This window comes from Pogona vitticeps, chromosome 4 (assembly GCF_051106095.1).
Source record: "Pogona vitticeps strain Pit_001003342236 chromosome 4, PviZW2.1, whole genome shotgun sequence".
NCBI classification, from domain to species: domain Eukaryota; kingdom Metazoa; phylum Chordata; class Lepidosauria; order Squamata; family Agamidae; genus Pogona; species Pogona vitticeps.
The window spans coordinates 210,907,615-210,926,263 of record NC_135786.1 but is presented as its reverse complement, the minus strand read 5'-3'; the positions used below and the strand labels follow the sequence as shown (position 1 = coordinate 210,926,263).

The following is an 18,649-nucleotide window of genomic DNA, read 5'->3' as shown; positions in this document are numbered from 1 at the left end:
ACAAGCAGACTGTTAGAAACATTAGGGTCTTGCTGACCTTGCCATTAGGCAGAGTGCGGTGATCACCTCAGGTAGCAGATGCTAGGCAGCACTAACATCATCTATGTAGTGCTTCTCTTTTTTGGGGGAGGACAGAGCCATTTGCATCAAAACTTCTTTCCTGTGGTCCCTAAACTACTCACCACCTCAGGAAGAGTGGGAAATGCAGTCTAGTAGACCTCTGTACTTGGAATACGGAAAGACACAATTTTGCCCTTTGCCTCAGGTAGAAAACCTTTTCAGTTGACAATCTCTTGCTTGCTTGTCCAGGAAATTTGTTGAGGGGATATTAAAATTTGGTCTTTTCTGCATTTTGTTCATTAAAAGAAGCTGGTTAAAAGTCAAAAGATGCTCTCATCAGCTTCCCAGAAATCTCAACTGTTGGATAGCTCAATGGTTTAAAGATCTCACTGTGGAACCAGAAGTTGGGAGTTCGATTCCCCACTATGCTTCCTCAACAGGAGATGAACTTAATGATCCACAGGGTTCCTTCCGGCTGTGTAGTTTAAGATGATGATGTCATTTTACTGGTAAACAAAGTATGTATCTTGTTTTAAAGGGGAAAAAATTAATGCAGCTGGAAACAAGCAACACACGCCACAATCTAAGTGAGGAAACTGTTTCACCCCTCACACCACCACAGACAATTGAGTGGCACCTGTAGTGTGTGAGGGGTTACCATAGTTTGCAGTTGCTAGACACTTGAATTAGATGGTCATGCTTAGCAAGACTATTGGGGGTGGGGTCCTCTTCAACTAAAAGGTGACCACTGCCTCTCCATCCATTTCTTTAATGCCTCTCCTGGAAATACGGATGGAAAGAAGTCTCCCTGCAGCTCTGTGTGACTCAACACTTTCACGATAGACTTACCTGCGGGATTTTATTGGCTTGACCAATCTACAGTCATGTGAAGAAGAAGGTATGCCCTGTTTGAATTCTATGGTTTTATATATTGGGACATAACAAAAATCATCTGGTCCTTATCAGGTCCGAAAATCAGGAAAATACAACCTTAGAGGAACAACACATGACCTATTACACTGTGTCATGATTTTACAAAAATAAAGCCAAAATCGAGAAGCAACATGTGAAAAATACACCTTATGATTAAATAGCTTCCACTTTTAGCAGCAATAATTTGAAGTAATTGTTTTCTATATGACTTTATCAGTCTCTTACATTGTTGTGGAGGAAATCTGGTCTACTCTTTTTTTACAATGTTCCCTCAGTTTTCTGAAATTTGCAGGCATTAGCTTGTGCACAGCTCTCTTAAGGTCCCGCCACAGCATTTCAATTGAGTTGAGATCTGGACTTTGACCGGGCCATTGCAGCACCTTGATTCTTTTCTTTTTCAGCCATTCTGCTGTAGATTTGCTGGTGTGCTTGGGATCATTGTCCTGTTGCATGATCCAATTTCGGCCAAGGTTTAGCTATCGGACAGACAGCCTCACAGTTGACTCTAGAATTCTTTGGTATACAGAGGCATTCATCGTCAACTCAATGATTGCAAGGTGCCCAGGTCCTTGGACTGCAAAAAAAGCCCAGATCATCACCCCTTCATCATCTGAGGTTGTATTTACCTAATTTTCAGGCCTGTTAAGGACCTGATGATTTTTATTATGTCCTGATATGTAAAACCATGGAATTCAAAGAGGGTGTACTTTCTTTTTCACATGATTATATGTCAGCTAATATTTAAAATCATGCAGAGATATGGTATGTCCATCCACCCCTGCACCAGTTTTTCAAGCAGTAGAAGAAAACTTGGACTGTTTGGGACCAAATATTAACAATTTTAACACAATGCATTAAGAGAAAAAAAGCCTTCTTTCCTTCAAAATTATTCACATTCCAATTGATTTCCATATAAATTTATTGTTACATATGCTAATAACAAATGGAAGAAACAAACAAACAAAATGCATTGTTAAACATACAGAAATGAGAAGATTGTCTTGTTCTTCCTAAAATTCATTGGAAGGGGGAAAAAAGCACCATTTATTATCCATTTGAAGCCATAATGTTCATGAAAAAAAAACTTTATTTTTATTTTTTTTAGAGGGGAAGTATCCCTTCTAGGGAGGGTGTGCTTTCCCAAACAACTCATTAGTATATTTTGCCAGGCACTAAATGTCAAACAATATTCACAAATGCTTTTTGGCACATTAAGGTTTTCATTAAACATGAAAAGTATCTTACATGGTAGATTTATACCATCCAGTTCTGTCCCGGCATCCAATAAATTATATCGCAGCAGCTCAACCCAGCCTTTGCAGTACTTAATATAGGGATTTGGGGGGAAATAACCTTTAAAAGGAAAGTCACAGGATGAACATTAAGGATATTTAATTTGCATAGCAATGATCTTCACAGGTCTCCCTTATTACATATTTATATCTAATTTATCATTTTACGAAGTTTTTTTCCTTCCTTAACACTGGATTGAATTATATTTCATGGATTCTCATATATAGCAAACTTTCCTTAGTCCAAATGTGATTTATAACATTCTGCAGATTTGGAAATGAGGCCATGACTACATCCCAATTTTGGGGCGTCAGTCCAGTTCCATGAGGTGCCCTCATTTACGCCAGCTCCAATCTACATTAATAGCATCAGTGCAGTCTATATGGCTTATGGTACAAGCTTCTAAAATAATTTAAGGACACCGAAACAAAACATGGTTGAGGCCCCAACTTAATGGGATGGTATTTTCGCCAATGCAGCTCTAATATACATTGGTTAAAAGAACTGCAGCCTCTTGTACCTTCCTGAACCTTGTCATAATGCCCCTTCTCTGCTATGCAGCCCTGTTCCAGAGTGCTATGAAGCAATCTGAACCAATTTCCACAGAGTCAGCTCTACCATTTGGCAAAGGAAGGCAGTGGGGAGAGATTAGCTATCTCCCCCACCATCAACGCTTTGACCTACCATCCTCCCAAGATGCTTTTTGCCCACTTGGAGAAAAGGGATGTGTACTTCTTTAAATATCAAATACAAAATATTAAATAAAAAGGCATAGCACATCACACAAGAACAACAGAAATCTGTAAAACAAATTTTTAAATCTTATGAAGATGCTTAAAGTAAGAGAACTGATCTCTGTGAAATTCAGTATACATCCTATCAGCTGCATAATATCCTGTGGCAAGCAAAGGGCCTGGTCATACTAAACATTCTTTCAACTTTCCTTGAACCCATGATACCAGTACCAGATCGTGGTGTTCCTACAGCTGAAATTGGGCCCAACAGAGTCGAAACAGGACAAGCTTCCTGACCCCACCTTTTCTGGGTTTTATTACACCACTACATTGTGGTGATGTATTTTTGTTCAGCTTCATTCTAGTTTGCTCATCATGTTCATGTGTGCTGATCCATACACTTTGCAGGTGTGAATCACTTATTGATGTTTACTTATGAGCATTTTTCTGCTGGTCAATCTCGATCCCTCCATGCCTGCTGCCTCATTCTCCTGTGTGATTTTTCTGGGATAACAGCTGCTCCTGTAGTCTGCTTTTTTTAAAAAAAAACTTAGCACTCTTGCACCATAGCAGAAAAATGAAAAATAATTAAAAATGAAGTGAGCACTTGAAAACGGTGCATAGGTAAAGACAAGGAGTGAAGGGACTAGAAAGTATACTAGGTGGGGGAAAGGCACAAAAAGCTCTCAGTTGTAGTATCACTTCTGCATGATACACAACAGTGAAAACTAAGCAGTTTTTTTAAAAAAAATAGAAGTATTGAGGCGAAAAGGATAGTGGGAGGGTAAAACAAGGAGGGAGAGGAGGAGAGAGTGAAATAAGTGGGGGAACAACAGAGAAGTTATCATCTATTCATCTGTTCTTTTTTTAAAATGTTATCACTTTATAGCAGAAAAGGAAGAATCAAAAATAAAATTAGACTTGCAGTGACGCTAATACCAGGATGATCTATTCAGATCTGGAAAAGAACTCAGAATCCAGAGCTGTCCGAGAACAACAGTGAACAATACGACAGTGTGGATGAACTCTAAAAACAGTTATGAAACCTTGTTATGCCTAAGAGCACCCCAAGAGCAGAAATAACCTTTCGGAAGCTGAACAATTTTTAAAATTTCTTTTTCAGTTGGGAGCTCCAGGCTGCTTCGCATGGCCCATGATGCCCAACTCAATCTACACAGATGTAAGATGTTGCCACGACAGGTACGATGCATGTGAATTATAATAACATGTCACTATGCAGCTTTTTATCAAGCATTTCCCTCTGCCGAATTCTTAGGGATGCTCTTGTGTCAAAATCAGCTGATACTGGATTCATCTCAAGTTTACAGTTTAGGGCCTATTTTGTGGGGAGGGGCTCTAAACAGTGTGTGGGTGAGGGGAGGAAATTTCAAGTTCTGAATGGTTGTTAAACTAATACACACTTCTGCATGTTATGGAGTGTCTTAAACTTAGAAGTTTGATTTCACCATATCTTAACTCAGCCCTGCAGGGAACAGTTTGATTCCTGCCTTCTTCTCTTTGCGAGCTATGTTCCTTTCATATCTACTCCAACCTAACCCATCTCCCCTCTCTAAGAATTAAAAAGGAAAGAAATACCCAAACTATAACAGATTGAGATCCAACAGGTTTTCTTCCTTTGTACAAAGCTTATAGGGATCTACAATTTAACAAACTCCTCCAAACCAATTTTCCTAGGCCTAGAAAATTTATAGCATCAACACAGTGTTCTGCAAGCATCATTGTAAACAACCAGCACAGTCCAACATAACATGGAGGCAATTATTTAAGTGTGATTGCTTGGAGCTCTTTCGGCAGAACATGGATCCCCTGCCTTCTTTGCAAATAAACAAATCATAACCACAATAAGCAATAGCAGTAGAAAATGGCAGGGCTGCACATTTTAGAATAATCAAACCAAGATGTTGATGAATCATGTGACTTCCGTACAGGATTGCCATTCATTTACAATTTCTATGCATTGTTCCATTTTAAAAAGCCCATAATGAGTAGAAAGCTTGCTATGGAGGCAATTAATTCAATTTTTGGGGTGTGTGTAGTAACAATAGATTTTGCATGCATGCCACACTTTGATAAAAGTGCTAGGAATATTCACTCCCAAAACAAAACTTGTGTACTGGCAGGAAAGTACCCATTGTCCATCTGTTGTCTAATAAGCCATTTGTGCACACAATAGCCGTGTTTGCACATAATTTATAAATCAGGAGTTCTAGCTTCTCCAAGCTTACAATGCTTTGCTTTCTAATAGGGGTCCATTTGCTTCACTTCTCTGTTTCTGCAAGCAGATTAAACCCAGAATCCCGGTTGACTGCTCCCCAAGATGTTTTCTTCTCTTTGGTAAGAATGACAAATTTAAAATGTTTTCTTCCTGTTGGGAGTAAATGTTTTTCACATTTTTCTCATTTTGGGAATTTCCTTGGCAAAAAGTTCCAGGATATATTTTTACACAAAATCCACTGTATTTTATGACAAAGCACAAGGGTTTCTCCTCCCCCCATGTATAAAATGACACTTTTTATGTAAATAATTAGACAAAAAATTGAGGGTTGTTTTATACACGGAAGGCAGCGGCTTTCCCTGCCTTTTGCAAAGCCACAGGGTAAAGCAGCCGTGAAAGGGTGGCACACTTGGACCCCTTTGATTCTGAAGCAGCCATGAAATGGCTTCAGGATCAAAGGGCTGCGATCGTGCAAATTTTCAAATTTTCTAATTTGGGGGTTAGAAAAGGGGGGATCGTTTTATACATTGGGTTGTCTTATACAGTAAAAGGAAAAATAAGGTATAGTGGTAACAATGGTACCTATTCCCATTCATTGATAATGCCAATAATGGTTCAAAACTGAGACAATGATTTGGACATCTGTTTCTTTATAGAGCTACTGAATACAGATGATACTAAGTTAAGTAAGTGAAGATATATGATATGCAACAAGTATTCAGAGCTATAATATTATGTGCTTTTGAGATGGGAACATGATTTACACACGAAGTGCATTGAAATGATTTGAATCAGGTCTAGAAAAACTGCAGATCCACTTTTCAAGGTATGTGTCCCAAACCTCTAATGTCATTTGCAGAAAAGCTGAAATAGAATTTCACTGGCATGAAGTAGAATTTCACTAAAATGGAACGAGATTATGCCCAATGTATCATTCCAAATGTTCTGTATCAATACAATGCAGAGCATTGTTGTTGTTGTTTAGTTGTTAAGTCATGTCCGACTCTTCATGACCCCATGGACCTGAGCACGCCACGCCCTCCTGTCTTCCACTGCCTCCTGGAGTTGGGTAAATTCATGTTGGTAACTTCGATGACACTGTCCAACCATCTCCTCTTTTGTCATCCCCTTCTTCTCTTGCACTTTCCCAACATCAGGGTCTTTTCCAGGAAGTCTTCTCTTCTCATGAGATGGCCAAAGTATTGGAGCCTCAGCTTCAGGATCTGTCCTTCCAGTGAACACCCAGGGTTGATTTCCATCAGAATTGATAGGTTTGTTCTCCTTGCAGTCCAGAGGACTCTCAAGCGTCTCCTCCAGCACCACAATTCAAAAGCATCAATTCTTTGGAGGTCAGCCTTCTTTATGGTCCAACTCTCACTTCCATACATCACTAATGGAAAAACATGGCTTTGACTATGCAGACCTTTGTTGGCAAGGTGATGTATCTGCTTTTTAAGATGCTGTCTAGATTTGTTATCACTTTCTTCCCAAGAAGCAGGCATCTTTTAATTTCATGGCTGCTGTCCCCATCTGCAGTGATCATGGGGCCCAAGAAAGTAAAATCTGACACTGCCTCCATGCAGAGTACATCTCCACTAATCATATATCACTACTGTTCAACATGCCAGCAATTTTTCTTCATATATATTTATTGAAGTAAATCAAACTTGCCAGATGTTAGCATGCTTGCATTTTTAAAATTTTTTAAAAATCATTAGTATCCTTCTTGCTTTGCTCAAGGATACTAATTGTCTATTGTCTCAAGGATACTAATTGTTTGGCTTGTCTATAGGCAGGCAGGTTAAATAAATCCCTATTTCACATGGGAACTGTATGATCTACTTTAAAAAACTGGCATTTTCATACTGCTGTATCAGACGTTTAAATAATGAAAAACATAGTTGAACTGACTCTAGTTTAGAAGAGCTGTACTCATACTGGAGATGTGCAAAACAATGAAGGACTGTTACAAACAATGGCAATTTTATTCTCCCTTGTTGGTGGCAGGGAAAGAAAAACAGTGTTAAAAGTACTGGCTCGTGGTTTAACATTCCATCTGAACTTTCTCCTTTTTATGCAAACTAAACCTGAACACTTAACTCAGTAGCCGCACACAAACTTTACAACTTTTCTTATTCAGATGCATCCCTATATGAATACTGTCCCTTTTAAATGGTATTTCAAGCATCTCTGAAAAACTGTGCATAAGTGCCATTCTGACAAATTTAATGGAGCTGTATCTCTGCCTCCATAGCTCTCTATAAAGGTTAGTGGTTCCCAAATGCAGGGACCCCGATGTTTTTAAACTCTAGCCCCCAGAAGCCCTAGCTAGCACAGCTCTATGGCCTGGTCTTCTTGGAAAGGTATTCCAAAAGCATCTGGGTCCCCATGCTTAAACGGTGGAATAAGCCAATTTTTAGAATTTTTAGCAGTAAATGCTACATCCTTTTCTACAGAGATAGTGGCAGCAGACAACGCTGGCCCTTTGGGGAAACAACTTTCTAAACTCATGAGAAGATAAATAAGATAGTGAAGCATGCAGACAGTATTCAATATGAGCCATGTTCTCAGGAGCTTTGACAGAATGTGAAAGGTACATGGTATGATTGCTCTAATGCATATACTGGGTATTTAATAAAAACTAATTGGTCTTCTATCACAGCTTGTGTTTGCGTGTAACAAGCTACAGATCTTGGATCAGATACTATCCAAATTTTTTTAACAGTGTGGTATTCACCTGTGCATAAAATGATACAAGTAAGTCATAATAAAACAGAGCTAAACAATATAGATTACTGTAATATTTCAAATTGCTTTCTATTTTCTTTTCCTTTTTTGAATTTAAATGCTTACAAAAATATGAAAACACCAAAGAACAATCCAGGCTGCTTTAAAAATATCTCTCATTGATGGGAAGTCAGAGAGGAATCTTCAGGAATAATAAAAATAAACACTGTTGCTGCTGGTATTGTTGAACACATTCAGCATACAAATGATCGCCAACAAAATCCCAGTTTTAAACTGCTGTAGAAATACTTTGGTATAGTTCCTTTTTTTTTAGGTGAGCAGCTCGACCAATATATATGTTTATGTATCAGGCTAGCATCAGACTTCAGTGTGTTCATTAAGCTTGCAGAAATTCTAAAATGGGAGAAAAAGAACATTTTTATCTGAGAGCTTTATAATCAGGAGTATCATTCTCAGAATAATTGCACTAGCATAGAAGTCATCAGAAAACTATACACTTGACTTTGAACACAAACAATAATTTCTTGATCCTAAACCATCAGACATGCATCCTGCTGTAATGGTAATCACAGTAAAACAGAAACACTAAAATCCTTAGCAAGACTAGTCTTACTAGGTCAAAAAACTGTACAGACTGACCTATCTAAGGAACTGAAGTTATCCCTGATTATGTTACAATTACTTTGGAATCTGATTATGCCTTTGCTAAGCAAAATGGAATTACAAGTAACTTGTTATATGTAACTTCTAAGCTCGAATTTACACCTTGTAGCCTGATTGTGGGAACCAGTGTATGAGTGATTCCTTCGTACCATATAGAGTTTACAAATACTGAAAAATAAAATCCCCTTGGTTTGGATGGTAAGCATGTAAAGGAAACTAAAGCCAAGCAGAACATAAGTTTCAATTACCCTGTTTCTCTGAAAATAAGACCTAACCTGAAAATAAGCCCTAGTATGATTTTACAGGATGCTCATAATATAAGCCCTACCCCCCAAATAAGCCCCAGTTAAGTGAAACCCTGCCCTCCACCCTTGTGCAGCAACCAGAAGAAGATGACGTGACTGTATGTGAATAAATAAATGTAGATGGTTGTACATGAAAAAAATAAAACATCCCCAGAAAATAAGTTCTAATGGTTTTTTTTGGAGCAAAAATTGATATAAGACCCTGTCTTATTTTCGGGCAAACATGGTAGCTGCATTTCCTCCTTTCTTCAATCCTGTTAAACTAATACCACCAGTTTGGTTTAGTTCAATCAATCAGATTAAAGCAATTTTGGCGGAAAAAGAGGAAGAAGATTTTCTAATTTAATTACCAGAATATGCCTGTTCACTGTAATGGAGTGGGAGGCAACAGAAACAGAAAACAACACACTGACTAGTTTAAGTTTAATCTGCCTTGGAGGGGATTCTGTCATGGATCTCAGCCAACTTTGCAGTCATGTGTAAGACAATGGAAGCCAACACTCCATGCACTGCTTGAACATTTGGTTTAATAACAGCTAGAGTGAAGAGGCTTAGAGGAATTTACATTATAAGGCAAGTTATAGCCTTAAGAAACTAGGAATGTGGGAACAGAGTTTATATAATGAAATTGGTTCCAACTTAAACAATCCTGGAGCCCTATGCATGGCACTTAGGTGGGGTTAGCTTTCCCAGTCAGCAGGTGTATGTAGCCATTAACAAATGGCAATCAGAAATAGTGTAGATGAAAGCTAGTGCTTACACCATAGTGGGTGGCCACGAGGGTTTCAAACTAATGACAAATCCAGATGCCATGTCTAGGTTTCTTTTGCTGCTAATCTACAGAGAGAAGGGACTACAGGTATTAGGTAAAAGCTCAGAATGGAATGGGCAGAACAGAGTTTATGAAAATAAAAATTGATGTCAAAAATGGTGGAATGTGACGGGCAAACATCACAACAGTATTTTAGATGCCAAACCCAATTAAATTACTCTTTCGTTATTTATTGCCCCAAACCACACCAGAATGGAACAAAATGGCCTAGAGCAGCAACTTCCAAGTAGGATAACACAACCAAATTCATGCCACATTTGTGATTAGATGAGATAGATGCAGCAAGCCACACATCATCCCCAGGAACAACATTCCAGTACCCATTCTGGGCAGAAAATTGATATTACAGGAAACAATGTGGAGTGGTGATTTCAAAGTAGGCCAACAAAATTCACCCATTTTGTCCAGCTAGAATTGATTGATGCAGCAGGCCACAAAACCGGCCCAGGGACCACCTCTCAGTACCTGTTCTAGTCAGAAGATCTATATTGCACAAAATAGTATGGAACAGTGATGTTCATGTCTTGCATCAGATGAGAGGGGAATGATGTAACAAGCTACAAACATTCTCAGGAAGCACATTCCAGTACACATTAAAGGCAGGAAACCAGCATTATGCAAAACCGCCCAGACCACCAATTTCCAAGCAGTCAGCATGACAAAACCCATTTGTCCCTTTGCAGTAGAGGAGACAGATACAGATGCAACCAGCCACAATCTAGCCCCACATTCTAGGCCCTGTTTTGAGTTTCATATTTTCAAAAAGGCCCATGAAAAGCAGTTTCTGGTGACGCAACTAGTTCACTTATGACTGGATGGGAGTAATACATTAAATCATCAACCTTCTATGGGCAGTGATTCCCAGCCTTGGGTAACCCAGATGTTCTAGGACTGTGACTTCCAGAAACACCAGCCAATACAGCTGGTGATGAAGGCTTCTGGGAATCGCAGTCCAACAACAACGGAGTTACTCAAGTTTGGGAACCATTGAACTAGAGGAACCACAGTCCAAACACAAAACTAAAGACTGTGGCTATATTCTTTCAGCCAGCTATCAACCTGGCTTAGCCTAGAGAAGTCTGAAAAGATATATGAGGTGTTCTGTGCCATCAAGCTGTCAAGCACATTGTTTCATTTGTCTCCTGAAATGGGTGATTTTTCTTGAGCTGTCCTTATCTAAAATCTCTGTTCCAGGCTCCCCACCCCACACACCACAAGAACAAATTTCCCCCCAGAATGGGTACTGGAATATTGAATGATAAGTTATCGGTGTTAATATTAAACATGGCAAGCAGAGTACGATGTTCAGCTCACACAGATGACATTGGGAGGCAGTAGGAAGAGCATTCTCCTATGAGGACTTTCTGCCATGGGGCCTTCCCCATGCCCCCTAAGTTAGTCTGCTGTTTCACCTATGGGGAGGACACTGTCCAATAATTAATTATTTTATTTATTTATTTATTTATTTAATTTATATTCCGCCCACACTACCCAAAGGTCTCTGGGCGGCTTACAAAATTAGTGCTGAAGACAGATTCAGCTGCCATTCTACGTGATATTTGTTTTTTTTGCCTCAGGCAATACAATCTCTTGCAGTAGCTTTGCCATCTAATTCTGCCTGCAAGTTGTCCTGCAGTACCTGACTGGGCACTTTGGGATGAGGGCTTTTGCTACATAGAAAAGCAGAGGAACATAGCAAGCTGCCTTATGTACTAACGTAAGTCAGACTCTTGGTCCATCTAGCCCAGTTCTGTCAAATCTGATAGACAGCAGCTCTCTACTGTTTCAGGTATTCTTTCCTTGGCCTACTTGGAGATCTCTGTTATTCCCTAGTAGTCCCTCATCCAATTATTAACCAGGCCCAATCCTGCTTATCTCCCAGGCCTGGTATATTCTGGGTGACTGTAGTCGCACAGTTCTGGATCATAGGTCTCCATCTCCCCCCCGCTACTCTCCCAACTTCTGATCTCACAAATTGAGGCTCACCCTGTTAAACTGAATAGCATCAACAGCTGAAGAAACCGACTCAAAGAAGACACCACTGTCAGATTCTAGCCTTCTGCTGTGCTTCAGTGCCTTTATGAGAGAAGCTGTAATAAAACAGGAAGATGGCATTTTAGAAAAGGGAGCATGGCACAAAAAACCTGATTTTTTGAAATCTGTTCTTACCAAAAACTGATACTTGCCTTTGCAGTTTGCCAGGACAATATCAATATTTCTTTTTTTGCAGTCCATGTAAATCTAAAAGAGCACAAAAATATAAAAAAGAGCTTCATAAAAAGTTTGAAGTATTTCAGATTTTAAATATTACTCCCCTATCCTCTAGTTAAACTATTGTACTGCAGCCAAAACTGTACTCATGACCCAGGCTTCAATCCCAGGTAGCTGGTTCAAGGTTCACTCAGCCTTCCATCCTTCCAAGGTCAGTAAAATTAGTGCCCAGCTCAATTGGGGAGGGACAATGTGTAGCCTGCATAATTGTAAACTCCCCAAAGAGTGCTTTAAGCACTAGGAGGCAATATATGAGCAGCACACTTTGCTTTGCTTCACTCAGTAACTAAATTTTGCTGGTTGGTAGTCTTGTGAGATTTTTAAAAAATAGTTTTATGTTCATTAACACATATAAATTAGTACAGAGTATCATCCTCAACCCTTGACACCTCTAGTGAGAGATCATTCTTAGTTTCATACTAATATGTACTGAAAGAAATATTGAGGGGGAAAATAGACACTCTACATTGCAAGAGGCCGTCAGAGGGAACTACTCCATAATATAAACATTGTCTAAAACTTAAAATCCTTTTGTGATGTGGAATGAAAAGGCTAAAATTTGTTTGTTTGTTTGTTTATTCGTTCGTTCACTCACTCACTTATAGTACTTATATACTGCCCCATTAGTGCACAGCACTATTCTGGGAGGTTTACATAAAAGCAGCCAAATGAGTAAAACATCAAACATAACATAAACCACTCTGCCAGAGAACTGGCATAAACCCAGATGGCACATTAGGAGCCACTGAGAGATTCAGGAGAACCAACAGAGAATGAGCTCCCCTATCAGCCTTCTGCAAAAGGTCATACCACAGTGTGACCTGAACTGTCTTGGGGCCATTGCAGGGCCCGAATCCGGATTGAAACACATCAAGGCAGTTTTCCTCCTCCAGGAACATCTGGGGTTGCTCCACCATTTGAATGTGAACATTCACATTCAATTCACATTGGTCTAATCCAGGTGGGGCTCTTCTTAAGGTTCACATCTACAGTGGTACCTCGACTTACGAACTTAATCCGTATTGGAACGACGTTTGTACATCAAAAAGTTTGTAAGTCGAAGTACCATTTCCCATTGAAATGCATGGGAATGGAATTAATCTGTTCCAGCATTTCAAAAGGCAAAAAATCAGGGGGCAAGGCCTGGAAAATCCAATTTCCCATCCTTTCTCCCTGCCTTTTTGGCTTCGGAGGTCTCAAACGGCTTCCTCCGATGTCGGGGAAAAGCCCTTTGAGAGCTCTGAAGCCGCCGATCACGATGGCGGGGACCCCAAGGGAGGTCTCCCAGGGCTTGCCCACCACCATGGGAAACCTCCCTGGGGGCCCCTGCCGCTGCGATTGGCACCTTCGGAGCTCCCAGAGAGCTTCCTCCGATGTCGGGCGGAAAGCCCTTTGAAAGCTCTGAAGCCAAATTTGAAGTTCTTGCCCTTCCTCCCTGCCTTTTGGCAGGGAGCCATTTACGAACGGCTCCGCTGGCAAAAAAAAAAAAATGGCATTGACTTGCGAACGGAGCCTTGACCTTGTTCATAGGTCAAGCTCCATTTGCAAGTCGATGCCAATTTTTGCCAACAGAGCTGTTCGTAAATCGAAAAGTCTGTATGTAGGGCCATTCGTAAGTCGAGGGTTGATTGCACTTCAGCTCCTTATTTGGTTCAATGACGTCCCAATCACCTTCTGAGAGGACCAGAAGGAAGGCTTGAAGGCTTTAGCTGTTCTCTACAGGTATTTCCCACCCTGTAAGACACTGTTATTCAATATTTCTGAGCTACAACTCGTTTGAATTTATTTTGTCCAATAATGCAAATACAAAATGTAAAAAAATGCATTTGATTTGTCCTGTGCACATTGCCCTTAAGACTCTATACAAGTAGGGATGCAAAACCTCACTTCTTTCCTCCTTTTACATGAAGAAGAGAAGCCATGAAATTCCATTCTGCATTCCATTAAAGGGCAATGTATTTTGTGATGCTCTCTTGAGAAGATGGAGAATTATTTTTTTCACAAACTAAGCAAAAAAATCACAAATTGTTCATATAATACAAATCGCACAAAATGATCATGTGTGGTACTTCATTAAAAAAGATAGAGGCAAATACCCTTTCCAGTGCTTCTAAACTTTAAAGTTTGTGTAACAATTAGCTGGTCGTTCTCTAACTTCTTTACGTGTATCTGCTTTGCTTCTTGAAGGACTGGGGCATTACTTTTGGGCAGAGAAAATCTACACAAGTAATGGAGACCATTACAAAAAAAAAAGGGAGGGCTCCAGTTCTGACTCTCAACTGAGGGCAAGGAATCTTGTTGGACCTTGAAAATTGATGAGGATGAAGAACTTGATGACTATTCTTAACATATGTAGATACAAGTAGCACAAAATAGTTGAAAGACACTTTGATACATCATGAGTGGAAGGGTTCTTAATTAGACCTTTGAAATTTTCCATTTTAAAATGGAATTCCCCAAATCCCTAGGCAATATGACCACTGGACCTGCTGGCAGAATTAGATGGTTGCTAGGTCACCAGTGTCCCATGCTTGGAGATTTCAGAGCCAAGGCCTGCCTGAGATCTAGGGTCAGGCCCTTGGGACATCACAGCCATTGCAAAATGGTGTGTCTGTGACACAGAAAACACGGAGACTCTGTGATGAGTTTAAATGCTGGTAGAAGTTAACACTACAGCATACAAGATAATGGACAAGGGTACTTCCGTGAGTTCCCAAATGACATGACCTGAAATAGTAAGAATGAGCCACCAAACTGGCAACACATTCTTCCCTGAGAGGTGAGAGTGGGAGAACAGACCTCACAACCTGCATCTGAGGTCCAAAACTGCAAACTTGGCAGCCATACAACTGGAGAACTTGAGCAGCTGTGGTTAGATGTTTTTACATATCAAGCATGTGCCAATTTGCATTATTTATGCACAAATTATTCTCACAAATGCACAAACTTTCCTAAAACAACAGGAAATATTTTCCTGTCTTGGTGGAGTGAAAAAAAATATTGTGGTTTTCATTTTTATGTACACAAAGAAGATAAGTACACGTTTACATCCCTACCAATTGCATTCTGATGACCTTGCAAGCTTTGGTGTTACTATAACATTGATTCTTTCTTTCCTCGTGCAATTTCTGTCATGTCTGTTGAAATGCCTGATAAAAGCTATATCAATGTTTGCACAATTCAAAGGTCATAGCAGAATAATGCCTACTCCAACATCAAACCCATCTTTATTCCCACCATCATGACCTTTTGTTTAACATCCAGCCTAAACAGACCTTCTGAAGAATTCAAAAGTTTGCTGATCATCTTGTTACACTTTATCTGGTCCTAATAAACATACTGTAATTTTGTGACTATGTGCTGTACTCAAGACCTCATGAAGGTAGAGAATGCACAGTTTGCCATTTTGGAGGTGCTCTGGAAATTTGCAGCACAAATATATAACAACGCCTACACATCTTCTTTTGCCACTCTCAAAGCTATCCTGAGAAGTTGCCAAGCATGACTGCAGGGCAAATTCTGCCAGTTTCTACCTGGCAAATAATTGCCATGACTATAAATGTCTACAGAAAAGCACTGTAAAAATGTAGACTAGAGCTATTCTGTGACTGGTCTGACTGTTTGACTTCTTTCCTTTCTCTCTCTCTCTCTCTCTCAACCTCATCCACTTCTAGAGTAATAATACTTGCATGCCTGACTCATGAGATTTGAATGGTTCTTTCACTATTCCATAATTCTTCCAATAGCTAAGCCATCCAATCATAACAAAGGAAAGCTGCCAAAAACCTTAAGATAGGTCATTTTATGGGGAAAAAAGGGGGAGAGGGAGAAAGAAGTGGGGGGAAAAGAGAAACAAGCTGTACTTGGTCAAAAGAAAAAATAAACTGGAGAAGAAATTGCTTAGGAATAATGGACATTTTGATCTATTTCTGTCTGAAGTTAGCTATGAGTCCCTTCTGTTCAATTGCCACATGAATCTGTGATTTTTAAAAGACTATACAAATGTTGTACTTTTTAAATATATTTATTACCAAATATGCATATCTAAATATATATTATCTCAAACTATGCATTTTTAAACATATTTTATCCTAAAATATTCAAATTTTATATACCTTTTGGGAAGGATTTTTTTAAAACTAAGAAGAGCACAATGGATAAAAATGCAAAATCTGAAAAATAATGGAGTTCTGATCAGTATTTGCATCTACTAACTAGACAGTTCATTTTCAACTGTGGACCAAATTAAATTCTCTATACCCCTATGTCACAGGGGAAAAAAGTAAAGACAACTAGGAAATGACCACAAAAAGAAAAATTCTAAAAATACGTACTATCCAGCTTGAGAGTAGACACCGATATACACCTAAGTGAATTTGTTTCACACAATGACTAACAGCTTCATGAAGAAGTCTCCCAATAAAAAAAAACGATGTATGAAGCTACAAAAAATGGTGCATGAGTAATGAGTACTATTGGTGGTGTTTGACCTAGGAGAGCTATTGCATAAATGGGAACCATAGCTTGATGTTCTTTAGAGCAAGTATGAACTTGCTCTAAAACATTTTGTGCCTGTTCCATGTAAATCGCTCTAAGCTTAGGGAACTTACTTTAAGTCCCTGAATCCCCCAGTAAGCATTATGCATTGTCCTTTCATTTATGTGATAAAGTGGTTTTGTTCTTCTCTTCTACAAAGTGCTACCAAATACTTTGCCCTCTCAGCAGATGAAAGAGAATAACTTCATTGCCCCTCATCTTTGTTCTCAAGGATAAGAAAAATAAGGATAGGTCCTTACTGGTATCATATTTAAAGGTAAACTGCAGGGGACAAATCAAATAGATGTTTTATTTTTTGTAAAGTTTTTGTTTTTTCTTCAGGTATCCTGAGCATGAAATCATTTGCCCTTAAGGACCATCATGCATTGAGAGTAGTAGCTCTGTGGAGCTGGTTCAGACACTCCTATATCTCCTAAGAAAAGCTGGGAGATCTTCCAAAGTAGAAAGTTCGTAATGCAGAGGACAGAAGGAGAAGGAACAAGTTACATTGAGGGTACAAGAAAAGAAAAACAATCTCCTGATTCTGTTGATAAAACAACTTCTCCATCAACTCTCCATCAGTGGATTAGCACCATTGGCTCCTGGCCGTTCTCTTTGAAAGTCTTTGTGGGGATAAAGCCAATATCAGTTTCTCCCGAGCAACATCCAGAGGATTTAAAAACAGGCATATGATCATACACATCTTGTGCCCTGTATGAGAGAAAGAGCTGCACAGGAACAGAATAAATAAAATAATACATAAGTACACACCTGGGTAAGCACAGAGATACCAGTGAAGTCAAAGAACGTCAAACCACTGCAGTCAAGTACTATGGTATGTCTTTCACTGGAACGCTGCTGTAACGATGACTCTCCTTTATGGATGGTTAAAAGTTGAAAAGAAAAAGCAGCAGCAATTAAAATGCTTTTCTGGGATCCCTACACTTCAATTCAATATTTCTCTAAGGAACTATAATTATTGCCATTTTCTAATGTTTTTGGACTGCAATACCCATCACCATTGGGCTTGGTGGCTAGGGCTGATGGGAGTAGTAGGCCAAAACCAACTGGAAGACAACAGCTGCCCAACTGTGGTCTAAAAACGAGGTACATTTCCATATAAATAAACTTGTACTAGTAATCAATGTACTGTGGCCCTTTCCTTCCAGCAATAAACACCAGCTTTTTAAATTTGATTCAGATGGAGAAGACCTTGCAAGTCTCTTTCAAAGCCATTTCTGCAGCCTCCATAGGCCTCAACTCAGTAATTCTAGTCAAAGCATTTCCCCCTAGAAGTGAGAGAATTGTTCGTCTGGAAAGTGCATTTCTCATTTAAAACAAGATTTGGAGTCCCACATCTTGTTTTAACTGAAAACAGTTTTTTCCTCAAGAATCAATAGTACAAGTTTCCAAACAGAGGAGCTTGTGCCTTCCCTCAGAGGGTGCTCTGGCAGCACCAGAGGTTCTCCATTCATTGTTCCATGAGACTTCAGGGGGCAAAGATAGAATTGTCGTAGACACACTTTCTCATTAGCTTGTACATCTCTTCCTGCCTGTTTGCCTTCCTTTCTCTCTCTCTTAAGCACTACTCTCCTTTGCCTATAGAAAATAATCACCATTGCAAACCCCCACACAAACATTTTTGCTTAATGAAAAACACTACAAAAATAGGCCAGCAGCTCTGGACCTCAATAAGGAGCAATTTCAGTAAGAATGTGTGAGAAATTCATATCAGCTAATTTCTGCCCACAATGCATCCACTAATCTTGGAAAAGAACTGAAAAGTATAATTGAAAATCCAACTTTCCAAGTTTGCAATATTAATTGAGCGACAGCAAAATACTGTACATATACGCAATGTACATGGAAAATACATAAGCACGTCAATTTGTCATCAATCTGACAAAATGTACACAGAAGATGAATAGACTTTGAATGTTTGTGCTTGCGTGGAAACACAATCCAGGATAGAAGTGTGTTGTAACATGATTCAACAGGGAAATCACAGAATTTCAAGAAACTTGAGTTTTGGTAGATT

General features: G+C 39.3%; 1 protein-coding gene across 2 annotated transcripts in view; it reads right to left on the bottom strand.

Moving 5' to 3' along the window:
* Positions 1-1,894: 1,894 nt before the first annotated feature.
* The window catches only part of SLC26A7 (solute carrier family 26 member 7), a 125,850-nt gene continuing 109,095 nt past the window's right edge, over positions 1,895-18,649 (bottom strand). For both annotated transcript variants that reach the window (XM_020813789.3, XM_072999109.2), the window contains 4 exons: positions 17,383-17,486; positions 11,991-12,045; positions 11,791-11,894; positions 1,895-8,397 (listed from right to left, as the gene is read on the bottom strand). In XM_020813789.3, the coding sequence (XP_020669448.3) occupies positions 8,362-8,397; positions 11,791-11,894; positions 11,991-12,045; positions 17,383-17,486 (299 nt within the window). In that variant the 3' untranslated portion in view covers positions 1,895-8,361. The remainder of the gene's footprint in view (positions 8,398-11,790; positions 11,895-11,990; positions 12,046-17,382; positions 17,487-18,649) is intronic.